The 14,691-nt window shown below is 36.5% G+C and overlaps 1 protein-coding gene across 1 annotated transcript in view; it reads left to right on the top strand.

Moving 5' to 3' along the window:
* The first annotated feature begins 9,589 nt into the window (after positions 1–9,589).
* EZH2 (enhancer of zeste 2 polycomb repressive complex 2 subunit) overlaps positions 9,590–14,691 on the top strand; it is a 29,699-nt gene continuing 24,597 nt past the window's right edge. The window contains exons 1-3 of the mRNA XM_019470878.1: positions 9,590–9,709; positions 10,238–10,339; positions 13,258–13,374. Coding sequence (XP_019326423.1) covers positions 9,593–9,709; positions 10,238–10,339; positions 13,258–13,374 — 336 coding nt within the window. The 5' untranslated portion in view covers positions 9,590–9,592. The remainder of the gene's footprint in view (positions 9,710–10,237; positions 10,340–13,257; positions 13,375–14,691) is intronic.

The raw sequence follows: 14,691 nt of genomic DNA, 5'->3' as shown, positions 1-14,691 counted from the left end.
GGTAAGTGAATGTGCTGCTTAGTTTTGGTTAAGTTGAAATATTGTTCTTCGAAGTTAAATTCTGTTAGGTAACTTAATGTGCTAGTAACTGTTAATTATGTCAGGGAGGAGAGAGTGCACTGGCCTTGAATTTGACAACTCTGTTCCAGTGGAGGCAAAAATTTTAAGTTGTTGGTACATAAAAAACCCCACAATACTGTAGTGACGGACTGCTACTTTTGAAGGGATTCCACTAACTGAGATGTATTTTAGTGTTGCAAATAGTAATTGCAAGTAACTTACTGTATCACAATAATAGGAGCTTAATTGTGATGAGACTGCTCATAATAAAATCATGCCTATTATAGCAGCAGACCTGCTTTTGGTGCTGCCATATTACCTGGAAAGCCTACAGTCGTCATCAGTCAGTATTGGTGTTAGGGCTGATGGTAAAATGTCTTGGATGTGGTTGTTACCCACACTGCAACTGAAACACAGCCTTCTAATGATACTTGCAAGCCAGGGTTTTTCTGCTAACTTGAGGGGGAGGAAGAGGAAGTATTCTGAGATTTGGATATTTGCTTTCACACACAGACATTACCCCTCAGTTTGGGGTTATGGCATTGGTACATCTGAGGCTGTTGATGGTTCTCCTCCTTACATTGTTTGTTAAAATTAATAGTTTTGTCTTTGACAATAGCTTGTATAACAGTTTCCATCTCTTATGTAATCAAGAACGTTCTTGCAGAACATGGAATCTCGTTAGAGTTGATCATGAGTGTTATATTAACCTACCTCATCTACAACCACTGAAGCCTGTCAGAGTGAGGAAGGACAGATGAGCTGTTTGGAGTTACCTGCTTAGATCAGTTCATGAACTGATCAATTTCTTCTAGATACTGCCAAACAGAGCCCGACAGAGATTAAGCCTTTGTAGGCAAATACAAGCCTGTTGGTATTTATCTGCCTGAAGAGTGGCACAGCTGGCATGGATGGCTTAGTAAATGTTTCCTGTTTCTGGTTGTTAAGAATAATTTTTCTGTACTGGTAAAACTGAGTGGCAGAGAGATGACATGGCTTGACAAACACTTCTGTTGAAGCCTAAACTGCTGCCCGCTCCAATTTTGGTTCTTTGCCTCTTGTTCCTGCCCCAGTGTTGCCGCCTCTTCACTTGTGTTGATTCAAGAATTCATGTGGCTCCTGAACAAACCAGCTTGTGGAGCTGATTTTGCTGAAAAATTTTATTTAAAAACTAAGTATGTTTATTTTCTGGGCTGTTAGCTTGTGGAGCTGATTTTGCTGAAAATTAAAAATTAAAAACTAAGTATGTTTATTTTCTGGGCACAGATTTTTTTTTTTTTTTTTTTTTTCCCCTGACCTAGTTTGTTTAAAAGAATTATAAGCTTAAGCTCACTTTTTTTTTTTGGGGTTTTGTGAAAAATTTTTTTTTTTTTTTTTTTTTCCCCTGACCTAGTTTGATTAACAGAATTATAAGCACTTAAGCTCACTCACAGTAGAGAAGGCTGAGTAGAGGTGGAAATGAGTGACCGGGGCCACTGATACAGCAGACAGATGATGTCTTTTCCAGGTAAAACTGACACCAAATAGCATTTGAGGAAGGTAGTTGAACTGATGGTAGCATTTGATGTAAGTTTTCTCTCTAAATTTAAACATCCTTTAATAATACAGAACTTCAGCATATGGAATAACAACATGATGTAAATTTTAAAGCATAGGTAAGTATTTTTAGGTATTTCTTTAATAAAAATAGGTTGAACTGCACTTTAAACTTAAAATACCACATTTCTATATTATAGAGTAGTAAAAAACACACTACAGTTTACTCCCATCAATTTCTCTGTGACTAATTCTGTAAAAGAGTAAATGTGCTGTAGTTGTTTGTGTAGTGAAATATTATTAATAAACTATGTTAATCTTTCCTATGTTATTGTATTTCAGACCTAGAGATTTTTGTTAGTTGGTCTGGTTTGGTATCTGAAATACTCAGGCTGACAGTGGCCTTGGGAATATTTTTCTTCCCATGGAAATGAGAATGTGCTATTTTACATAGATAAGTTTGAAAGAAAACCATGTTTTGTTTTGCTTTAGAAAATCCAGAAAGTAGAGTAGCAAGCAACTACAAAACTTCTAGGCGTATTTTTTTTGTGTGTCTGCTGATAGCACAGGTAAAAAGCCCTTTGAGGCACTGGGAGTGTCATTCTTCCCCCTGGCTCCTGCAGCCTGCATAACTTAACGTGGAAATAGTTAGCAGCTCTGAAATCACAGCAGTGAACAATTTTTCTTACTTAGCCCAAGAGAGTAATATTGTTTCTTGACCGTAGTTTTTCATTAATCTCTCTGTGCTGTTAACAAAAGTTTGGTATAAATGAAGGAGACAGATCTGGCAGATTACAGCATTAACTTATAATTAACTTTCAAGTCAGTTTTTTTGAAGTTTGGCAATATGTATGTGTTTTATTAATAGTTTATTTTCAGGTGCTTGATAATCGTAATAGGAGTCTACTGGAAACTGCTTACTCTGGAAAGCTTTAGGATAGGTTCATAGAGAGTATTGTCTTGTTTTGCATTTAGGATGTGTGAAGTAAAATACTAAAAGTAAATTTCCAAGAGTTTCTAAGCAATAAAGTTTAGTTTAACATAGCTGAAAAATACTTTGCTGCAGTTGAACAATCATTCTGTTGTATTGAGCTGTGTAAAATCCTGTAACGTAAAAGATCATTTGAGTTTTTTTATGAGGTAGTTTTGGAAAGTTAACAACTTTAGGTCTAAGCTTAATGCATTGATTTTTTTTGTTTTCTAGCAAGTATTGAATTTTTTGCAGGCTGATGGAAAAATCTTGTTAATCCATTCTGTTGCTAAAATTCTGCTTTTTGAATTGAACATGAAAGTTGTCCTAAATTCTGCTGCCTGAGCAAAATTTTTTTTAGTTTGAGGAAAAGTATTAGAAGGGTGTGGTGGGGTGTAGTTGTTGTGGTTTGTTTTTTTTTTTTCCAGATAGGTTTTAATATATAATAATTTCTCCATTAGTAAGATTGCATATGCTCAGGCTGAGAGACCTGTATGCTGCCTGGATCTGATAACAGCTTACAGTTAAAGAGCATGCCTGCCACTCCAGAGCAAACTGATGTATAAAACCAGTACCTGTTTGTGGTGTAATTGCCTGCACTAGTTTTTCCTCAGTGTTGGTCTGAGTTCCTAACAGTTCCTTCCTGCTTTATAGTTGTGCACAGGAAGCCACAGTTGTGGATAGGATCATCAAACTGATCTGTGTTTCAGAAAACAATCACAAAAGTGAGCTTTTATTTATCGTTGGTCAGTTTAATCCAGTTTACCATCATCCCTTCGAGAAGAGTGGCTGCAGCTCAGTGGGCAGTATTGGGGTGAGAATAAAGAGTTGGGAAGGGTGGGATGATTGTAAGATGCCATTGCTGCTGAAGAAATTACTTGGTGAGTACCTTCATTATGTAGTATTGAATCTAAATTAATAAGTTTATGGTACCTGAAGCGACAGTTTGTGAAGCCAGCTCAGATGCATGCTTTGAGCTTAACAGTGCATCCAGTCCAGAGAATTTAGTGGAAGTACATCACTGTTCACAGGGCTGTGGCCATGTTAATGGTAGAAGAGGTCGAGAAGCAGCGTGGTGTAATTCATTGAGCAGGGCCGTGCAGTTAAATACATTCTTTTAGAGCTTGAGGTTCTGAGAAGCGAACATGAAAGCATTCGCATTTGGCTTTAAGGGAGGTAGAAGGAGTACTTCCCCCCACCTGCCCCTGCCCCGTCTGAATTATTTTATTCCTTCATCACTCTTTCGTTACTCTAGGCAACAAAAGACGTGATGACTTATTTTATTGTTCAGTTTGCATCAGGTTGCATATGCATATGGGTTTTATATTCTCCCCCGTCCTCCCTCTCCTCCCCCTTCCCCCCCCCGCATTGAAACTGTTGGTCAAGAGTGCTCTTAAGTGCAGTATTGTATCAGTGTGTGCATATATTTAAAGTATATGAATAACCTTTTGAGTGTAGATTAATTCACAAAAAAACCTGAGAAGTTATACTGTACACAGTACGTTTTAATTCATAAATATCTCCAAACAGAAATCCCGAGTAGAGGGAAGAGAATGTAATATCATTACAGTTTAAAATATTGTGTAATATTAAGCAAGATTACAAACTAATAGCATTCTTTTAAAAGGGCAGACCCCCTCATTTGTTCTCCCATGCTTTCCAGTTTGAAAATTTTCATTATTTTTTTTTTTTTTACTGAAATTTGGCAGGGTAGCCAGAGGAGCTTAAATATAGTCTTTGACAGCAGTATGACTGCTTGAATAGACTGCCTAATTTTGAGAATTATCTGTGTGCTTGTCTGTCACTGATGGCTATTGCCAAAATGATCGAAGAAAAATAGGACGTTGTCTTTAAATAAGGCTATTTCTATGTTCTGTAGGCAAAACAGGAGCAATTTGAGCTGAAATTTTTCTATGCTTCTTTGTGTCTCATGCATTCTAGATGTATTGTACACACTTTGGCTGCTGAAAGTATGTATTGGCTGATTTAAGCTTATAGGCATGAAGTTTCTTTACAACTTATTGTAAAGAATGCAGATCTTGTACATAACTTCATTACGAAATGCTCAGCAGAGTTTATTTAAAATGCAAATGTATATGCTCTAGGACACTGCTGTTTTTTGTTGTTGTTCATTTCCAGCTATGAAAGCATGAGTAGAAACTGAAAAGAATAGCTGTGTGTTTGGTTTTGTTTTCTTGTAGGGTTTCTTTAAAATCAGTGTTTAGGTGGGTTCAGTATGTCTCATTCCTAATACCATAGTTCAAACTCCTTATTGGTCAAAAAGAGGTGTTAGTTTTGTTATTTTTCTTGTATTTGATAGTGGTCTGTTTAGAATTACATCGGTCCTCTCATTAGTATAATTATCTAATGTCCAGTTCTACCCATGCGCTTAGGTATACTGTGCATGGGTATACTCTATAGCTCAGGGAATTAGTAGCTGTAATTTTACAAGTAATGGAAAAATATGGGTGGTATGAGAGCTGGCGAGCAGAGTGTAGCAACGCTCAGCTGTGTGTATGGAATAGGCAGCGTGGGGTCACTTCAGTTCTGCAGTGCTGTGCTCCGGGAGGGCTGGCTGGGTTAAGTGTGGCTTTGGACCCAAGGTACTAAGCCTTTGCATTTAAGTGTGGTACATGCATCTCCTTGCTTGCCGTGGCATCAGGCTGATTGCCCAGTCTGGAATGAGACAGTCCATCTGTCTGTGGCTGTACCAGGTTGACACTAGGATCCCTTGGGTTGTCTCACCACATTTCCCAGTGTTCCCTCTTCTGCAAAGAGGGTTCAGGGAGTTATGACAAGGTTTCCCTCCTTAGTGTGATGCCAGGTAAGATCTGGCAAGTTTAGCTCAGGTTCTGCATGGAAGTCATTCTGTGCTTTGGGAGCTGAGCTTTCTTTAGAAACAGTATAACTACTTTAGAGTTACACTTGCTTTTTTGTATCTATTTTGGAGATGAGATAATCTGCCCATAAATGACTGCGTTGACTGCTACATAGTTTCTTTATTTTGGCCAAAATAAAAGTTCTCAGGACTGGGATCTTCAGCAGTTAGATGGTTTCTGTAGGCCCTTCATATGAAGAGGATGAAAAAATGGGAAAGAAAAAGATTTTAAAACAATAGAAACAGCTAGCAGGATTCAGAAGGGGAAATGGGAATAGAGAAAAGGGACATGGCCTGGGGGCTCTCGGAATCAGACTATTGCACTAAGACAATGATCCAGTATCGTGTTTTTATTTATTAAATGGAAACTGTTTAACATTATGCTGTCTTCTTAAGACAGGCTTATCTATTCTTAGACAGATGGGATTTAGCTTGTGCCACTTGTGCTGCTGTAGGGAATATTCTGAAACTTTATATGAAAAGTTGACTGGTTCTGACAAATTGGTCTTAAAATTCACAGGCTTTTCTGCTCCGCAATCCTAGCTGCAAATCTCATACAACACAATTTAATGAAAAAGTATAGGCTTTTTTCTTGTTTAGCAAAGTGAAAACTGTAGTTTGTTACAGCTCAGAGTACTTACAAATGTGAACAGCAGAAATGGTGGAAGAAAGTGATTTGGGAAAGGTTTTTCTTGCACATAGGTACTAGTGCAAGCGGACCAATAGTAGGCTTGAGACAGCATCTAAAATCTTGAATTGCCCCAGAGATTGAGTTTATGTTGATGTTTCCCTGAAGTTTTTTAATTCTCCAAATTACTTTTCCTTTCAGGGATGGAGGTAGCGTCCAGCACCCTTCTGTAAGAGTTCATCTTTCTGTCTCACTTTTTGCTCCCCCAGCCCTGACCCAGCATGGGCTGTCCTTGCCTGTGAAACTTCTTATCCCAGTTTCTCAGGTTTAGTTTCTTAAATGTATAGTTTTTGGGGCAACCTTTGAATTGACATTAGAAATTGTCAGTGGCGTTTGGCTATAGTCCTGATGTGAAGATGATCTGCTATGAATACGCTCTTCTCTCCCTGCCCCTTGCCTTGTTTTTTTTTTCCATACTTTCTTCTGAGATTAGGGACAGAAAAACAATTACCTCTTACCACAGTACATGTGTTAACAGCACTGTAATTCTACTTTGGTGATGTACAACTGTCCAGAAACATACAAATATGGTTCACTTGGTTTGAAAAACTGCTGCTCAAAATAAGAATTCATTAATACATTTTCAGGGATTTTTCAAAATTAATATTTTACAAACACGCATCCAGGACACTTTGCTTTTTTTCTATAACCTATAATTTTTCTATAACCTATACATGCATATGCTTCCTTTCCACTCAATGCTTTTTCTCTTAATATGGACTTGCCATTTAAGAAGCCGTTTCTAATTTGTTTATACGTTTGACTTATTGCACTATGTGTATCCCACTGACGGTTGCACATTAACATTATTACTTTATCTAGAAGGGCTTTTTCTTGCTATAACTTGACATAAACAACAGTGCATTTTTTCATTTTCTATTATTTGTTATTTGGTGCCTTGAATATTAAATTGTTGTCTATGTGGTGTCCCAGATAGCAGCTTGAAACTAGTGCAAGAGGAGAGTGTTCTTGTAAGTCCCGTTTGTTTTCAGATGAATGACTTGAGTGTGCATAAGTTATGTTGTTTTAAAAGGAAGTATTTCTCTTCTTGTGAAGTATTATTTTTCTTACCATTTTAATACAACACGTAACAATGATGTTCATTACTGAAAAATTGAATAGATTGGATTTGTTTTTCGATGGGGATATATTTCTCTCAGGTCTTAAATCCTTGTTTGTGGGGGCTGTATTTCAGTTGTATGAAAGAAAGATGGGAATTCTATTGGTTTTTGTTTGTTTTGTTGTTGTTTTTAATCTAATTATATACGATTTCCATATAGATCTGCTTTTGATGAGCAGGGCTTATCTGGCAATTTGATTTTAGTTAAGAAAGCTTTTTTTCAGCCTGAGTAATTTGTTATTCTCCAGGAAACTAGAATAAGAAGGGCTGTGGTTGATGGAGTGTTAGAGTAAGTAAACATAATCTGTGTTTTTGTTTTTATGGGATATGCTACTTCAGTATTGTCAGCTGAGCTTTCATTTATCTTTTGAATTCATTGGTACTTTTTCCATGTCTTTTGGCTGAACCTTAACTGAGGTGATTTTGATGTTCTGTATTTCTTACAAATTGAGATTCTGTCTTTCTGTTATTTAATGATACTTATTCTATATGTAATTTATTTCCAGTTGATGGGATGTCTTTCTGTATTTTTGCTTTGTGTAGTTTAGCATATAATACAATGAATTTTCTTTACTTCATAATGCTTTTATGCTGTCCTCTAATCAATATCCTAGTGCACGCTGAATCGCTGATTCTCTTTACCATGCTCTAACATGAATGGTCTGGGAGGGGTTTTTTTGTTTTTCTTTTTTTTTTTATCTCTTTCTCTTGTAACCACTGGTGTTGTGGTAAATGAGATACAGGTGGATTCTACTTGCTGCCTTGAGGCATGGAAGCACAGCAACTGTTTGACACTTTGCTCTAGATTTACCTCCCCCTGCTGGTTCTCCATCCTCCCCCTCTGCCTAGTCAGGTGCTTCGGGCATTATGTGAAACTTATTTATATGCTTTGCCTTTTTTCCTGAAAGGATACTTCCATGATTTGGGTCGGCAATTTTGCCATTTTTTTGTTGAGTCATTTTCATTCTAAATCTAAAAAGCCAACAATTTTTCTTTCAAAATATGATTTAATGTCTTGCATAAAAATGGGTGTCAGGCTTTCATAGACTATTGCCTTTTCTTCAGTGTGAACGAAGGCATAGTATTGAAAATAAACAGGTTCTGTATTGATTCCCCCCATAATCATCATAAAGCCTGATAGAACTCAAATCTGACCTGTACAAAACTGCTGAAAATAGAGCTCTCCTACAGCAGCAAAGAGCTTTCAACAACTTGGGTAAAGCTGTACTCATGACTGTCAGGGGAGCTGTGGTGCGGGGCAGGGGAGGTAGCACTCGGCATTCGACTCCAGCCTGAAGAAGACACCTGTGTTCATGTTTACCTACCTTGATAATTAGAAGGGCTAGAATTGTTTCTGCTCAAATTGATTATACTTGTTTGAGAATGTATTACTCTTGGGCAACTGGACATTTCAGCCTTTCAGTCCACGACGGCTATTGTGAATGCTATTTTGAGCTATTCAGTGAAATACTGTAGGTTATTACAGCACAACTCTTGAGAGGAAGCCAGTCTTTAATGTTATGGTTTTGTTTCAGGATGCTGTCAAAGTAGCGGTTGCCAGCATAGTTGCAGCATACAGTCCTTGATTTTGAAAAATGCTGAGCAGATTTGAAAATTACTGAGCAGTGCAATGAAGCACTTGGTACTAGGAGGGTGATCAGTAAAAGTGGAATCAGTGTCCTGTTTGCAGTCAGCTGGATGGTTTGGGTTTTTGTAGAATACTTGAGAAAAGAGCAAGGTCTCTTATTCTGCCTGTTTCAAAACTCTTTATGTCTGAATTTCTAGAACTTTTTGACACTTGAGTGGCTGGGTAGGAGGACAGTACTTGGGGGGTACCTCTCTGCACTTGAAATCAACTCCAGAAGCCTATTCTAGGAGTTGGTATCTTACTGAAGAGGACCACTCCTGGAAGGAGGGAAAGGTTTGTCTGCCATGAACATAGCTGTCCAGAATATTAATACAAGACTGCTTGCAAGGATTCCAGTGTGTAACTTTGCAGTGGGAATCTTGATTTGTTCCGCTTCACCCCTTTAAATCCGTTAGGTACCTTTCTGTTTAGAGGCATTAGAAATGTTTAAAGCAAATGTGAATGGTCCCACTGATTTGTAATTTAATTTAAATTACTGTTTTCCGGTGTCTATCACTTAAGTATTTTTTTTTTATTTTATTGTTGGATTGAAATGGTATTGCAAGTGTCTGACTGAAAGAAATTAAGGGAATTAGATATGAAAGGTATTAAAGGAATGTCTCTATCCTACCTAACTTCACTCTAACTTCCTCTGTAAGCAGTGGCGTCAGATTTGGTAGTATTAACATGACATTGTCTCTTGTAGGATAATCATGGGTCAAACCGGAAAAAAATCTGAAAAGGGACCAATTTGTTGGCGAAAACGTGTGAAATCAGAATATATGAGACTGAGGCAGCTCAAGAGGTTCCGACGTGCAGATGAAGTAAAGGTATGTCATCTTTTGGTTCTGTTGCTCAAAAAATGATAGAAAAATTTGTTTTCTTCTGAAGTATGAGTTGTCCTGCAGTTAACGCCTGCAATAACAATTTAATTAAATACTTTGTTAACATACTGAAAATTTGTCTTAACTCTGTGATCTTATAAACAGGTATGATACATTTATATGTGATTTGAATCAGGCATGCTAAGTATCAGAAGAGACTGGAGAGCAAGTATGGTAACTTCTTTAGCCACATACTCTTGCTAATTCCATTTAGAACTTAATTCCATGCTAAACCTCTAAGTCTTTGAACATGAGAACGTGGTTGAGTCAAAGAAAAGAATAATGAACTATACTGAGCCTCACTGACATTTAAACAAAATTTGGACAGTTAAGTTTTGAGTACTTTTTTTTTTTTTTAATCCTGTCTGGTTTTGTTTATCTTTTTAGTAAATATTATAATGCCTTAAGATGCTAACAGGTGAACTTAGAGTCTTTGATTTATTTGTAATGTTTACAATTGTGATTAATTTTTAGAGTATGTTTAATTCTAATCGTCAGAAGATACTGGAAAGAACTGAAATCTTAAATCAAGAATGGAAACAACGTAGGATACAGCCTGTTCACATCATGACTTCTGTGAGCTCATTGCGCGGGACCAGGGAGGTTGGTTAACATGTGTTGTGGTAATTCCACTTACAAGGTCGTTAGCACGTTTTTGTTTTATTCCTGGAAATTTGGCTGTTCTTTTTTTTTTTTCCAGCATGACATGACTTGGCAGCTAAATATTTTTCGTATGAGTCTCTTAATTTATTTATTATTTACTTCGATCACATGACTTCTGGAAAGCAATAAATACGTAGCAGGCTACCTAGTTTTGAATGACACACAAAAATAAAATTTTATTTCTGATAATACTTGGATAATACCTCAGCATCCTTTAAACAAATCATTTTATTTCACTGATATTGGGAGTTTAATCTTGCTCCTATTGGAGCTGACCCCCAGTGGTACACATGAGTAGTTACTTTGGTTCTTACTGAGTTAAAGCACATGAAAGCTGTGAACATACCCACTTGACAAAGTCTTCTTTATATTAATTAAAGTCATTTAACCACAGAGGTTCTGAAAGGAGTTAGTTGAGTTGATGCACCCTTGTGTGGCACAAGCAGACTGGACACTAAATTTGTGAAAAACACTTCCATGATTGTAATACAATTTGAGCACCCAAACTGGCTTTCATGTTGGTAGCTTGAACAGTGATTTAAGCCTACTCCAACTTTCTGTATTCAGCCCAGGTTAATTTATCTTCTTTCTCAGTTGCTCTTTAGGCATTTCTCCAGACTAAGCCAGTTTGAGGATGTTTCATGTGTAATAATCTGAAAAGCTAAATTTTCAGTAGGATGAGAATGAAAAGACTTTACTGTGAACAGGTTAAAAAAACCCAAAACAAACCACTTTCTTTTCAAGGAAATTTGTCAGATTTTCCTTTTCCTAAAATTTTAGTGGGAAACTGAGGGCTTGTGTGTCACAGAGGTGCATTTGTGTGCATGCATGTTCAAATGCAAACGGGCAAGGACCTTTGCCTGAGTGTTTTCTTTTAAACATGATTGAATATGCAATTACTCATGCTCTATACCTATTATATGGCACTGTATGATCAGAACTTCTGATAATAATTGACACAGGTACACATCCAATTTTCACTTTTTTTTGATAGCAAAAGATCATTCCTCACCATTTCTTTCTTTCTTTTTTCTTTTTTGTAGCTTGATTCACTATTCTTTTATGTTGATTTATTGCCTGAATTGATTTCCTGCCTGAATTGATAGAGCACACTAATTACTGCATTCAAATCCAGTTTCATGAATCAGAACTTAATGCTTGATTTAAGATTGCCATAATTTATAGTGAGAGAAGCGAGACAGAGGAATGGTGGGGGTTTTAAAAGATTACTTTAAAATCCTTTTTTCTTCATATGCTGAATTTCATCAGAGTTGCATAGGACACTGGCTAGAAGTTTAGTGACCTGATGGAAAGGTTTTGTGAGAGCCTTCCTGTGTTTGGTGAAGACAGCAGGGCATCACTAGTGACCTAGGTTTTCTCCAATGAGTAGTCCAGTCAGCATCAACCAGAGGCCATAACATGTCCTGTGCTAGCCTAATAAATACTAAGCTGAGTTCCATAGCAAAATGACGGGGCAACATAACTGAGACTTAGTACCAAACACTTTGAGTAATTTTGACATAGCTCATTTGTCAGCCTGAGACTTCTAGTTCCAAAGATAAAAAGTAATTATTTTTTTTACTTTTGTATTTTTCTTTAAAAATACATGAAAAATATACTAGATGGCTGCTAGCTAGAAAATTAAACATTAACCTGAAATGGGAATAAAGCACTAGCATAGAACAATGTCTTGAGTATTGATATACACAGCAGAAATCTAATTTCATTTGCTGCAAATTGAAAAGAAAACAAATAAATCTGGCTTGTGTCATTCTACCGGGGTACTGTCTCTGTATACTGTTTGTTATATTACTTTGTGTATTTCTTTAGAAATGTGAAGCTCTGTTCATCTTTCCCTTCTGGAAAGGAGAAAGATCTTTTGTCTCCACTTCCTTTTTTCCTTTCAGGTAGCTATGATAGCTGTTCTAAACTTTGTTTTACCTACCTCCAAATCCTCTTTGTTGTACTTTCCCTAGCTTTGTATGTTCCTGTCTGCTTTTGTTTGTAACTTTTTTCAGAGTTCTTCCTACTGCTGTCCAAGTATTTGAGAAAAGTTGATTAGCATCTGTTAACTGTTGAATAGGTGCAAGAATAACCTAGTTGTCTGTATTTCTATGGCACGTTTATCTTTTGGAGGCTACATAAACCTCTGAATCTCCAAAAAAAAGTCCTGTAGCTGAAAAACTCATTGACGTGTGCAGAGTTGCACGTTAAGAGTTAATTTTCTTTTTTCCATTGTAAGCAGTGAGCATAATAAAAGGTTTGAGGATAGGATAAAGATAAGCAGACAATAATAGGGAAACAGAGCAGGAATTAACAAGACATATGGAGGATTTATTTCCGTAAGATGTCTTTCTGTCATTAAGGTAAAATTTTATTTTTTTTTAACATAAATAATACGTGATTTCTGCAGTGTATTGATCTGAAGCCAGGGGAATTCAGTTGCCTCTCTGATGGCTTGAGGAAATACTCTAGCATCAGTGTAGCAGCAACAGGTACTAAATTTGTTTTGAGATACAAACACAATTTGTATTGTAGGGTAAAAGTCTGAGTAAAATACAGTCACAGCCACTTATTATGAAGTGGAAAAAACCATCATGATCTATTAGCAAAGGTATTGACATAGAAATAATTCTTGTGTCTTTTTTCCTGCTAAACCTATTCTACTATTATGCTCTAAAAATCTGATGCATTTTTCAAAGGCTGATATGGCTAATTTTGACAGACACTTTGAATTTTGTACGTTGTAGAGTGTTCTTCTGTGATTTTTTTTTTTTTTCTTTTTGTTTCTGATGTTGCTATGTAAGTGTGACTTCAATCTCTTATTTCAGTGCTCTGTTACCAGTGACATAGATTTTCCAAAACAAGTCATCCCACTGAAGACTCTCAATGCTGTTGCTTCTGTGCCTATAATGTATTCTTGGTCTCCCCTTCAACAGAATTTTATGGTAAGTTTAAAAAAGTGCTGGGAGGAGAAAAGGGAGGGGTTAATTTTAGAAATAAACCAGCAAAAATCTGTTGCCAGTTACACTCCCTGTCTTTTTGGTATTGGTAATAAGGCAGTAATAATCAGAAATAGGCTTCCCCAAATAAAATAAATATAAAAGTAACACTTAGATTCAAACTAAACCTCTGTCCTCAATGAACCTAAGTATCTCTAAAGCCTTCCTGTAAAGAGACCCTAAGTTTATTTAATTCAGGTGACCAATTGTCTTGTACGGCATTTAACAAATGTAGATTTATTTGAAAGCATAAATTAGTGTAATGAGAAATGTTTTCTGAGGGCTATGAATGTCTTTATGTAAGACAATCAACCAACACACCTGTAGCAGAATAGTAATTCTTATGGAATAAAGAGAACTTAATCCTGAAATAATATCCCCACATAATGGTCATTCTTACATAGCAACTGAGTATAGCCTTTTCTTCTGATTAGCTTCACTATGCAGAAGCCATAACATTAGATTTCTGATGTAGTTATTTGACTTATTTGAAAAGCTTAGCTTATTACAAATCTTTGTCACATCATTTTGTATATGATCACCTTTGCTGACTGGTTATTATGATAATAATCATAGCAAAGTGATTTAAGTAACTGGTTTTATCAGTATATGTACAGAGTTCTTCCACACATTTTTCTACTTGCTTTCAATTCATCAGTGTTTGGATATTTTGCACTGCTGCAGAATCATGATCAGCAGGAAAGTTTACATTTATTTTCTTAACAATAGAAGGTTCTTCTGTAGTATTGGAAGATACAGCTGAGTATCAAGGTCCGTAAATTCTACTGATAAAACATGGGAGCATTAATGCATTTAGTCTATATGCAGACAAAAAAAAATGACAGTGAGTTCAGATTAAATTGTAAGGCATGTTTCTGTGCTTGCTGTTTAGACAACTTGAATTTAGACTCTTTTTGTATCATATTTTCTTATCTCTGGTAAAGCAATAAAGGGGTGGTTTCCATTGCACATTACTGTGGAAGAGAACCAAGGAAGGGAGAATGAACTCCCTTCATGAATCAAATGCAAGCTTCTCAAAGCTACGTAGCTTACTGTGTTTCAATAGTAGAAGCTTTGTGGAAACACCCTGCTAACCTTAATGTTAGGACCTAACGTCAGTATCTTGAGCCAGTCGCCACTAGTGCAAAAAAATTGTTGAAGATGAAGGTTTTGTTTTATTTATCTAGTTAATGGTAAATGTGCTAAAGCAGTGAAGTCAGTTAGTTAATTGTGATAGCTAGACACTTGTAGATTGTGAAAATA

The sequence above is a fragment of the Aptenodytes forsteri genome, unplaced genomic scaffold, assembly GCF_000699145.1.
Source record: "Aptenodytes forsteri isolate BGI_AS27 unplaced genomic scaffold, ASM69914v1 Scaffold282, whole genome shotgun sequence".
Taxonomy (NCBI): Eukaryota; Metazoa; Chordata; class Aves; order Sphenisciformes; family Spheniscidae; genus Aptenodytes; species Aptenodytes forsteri.
This window is presented reverse-complemented; position numbering and strand designations above follow the sequence as displayed.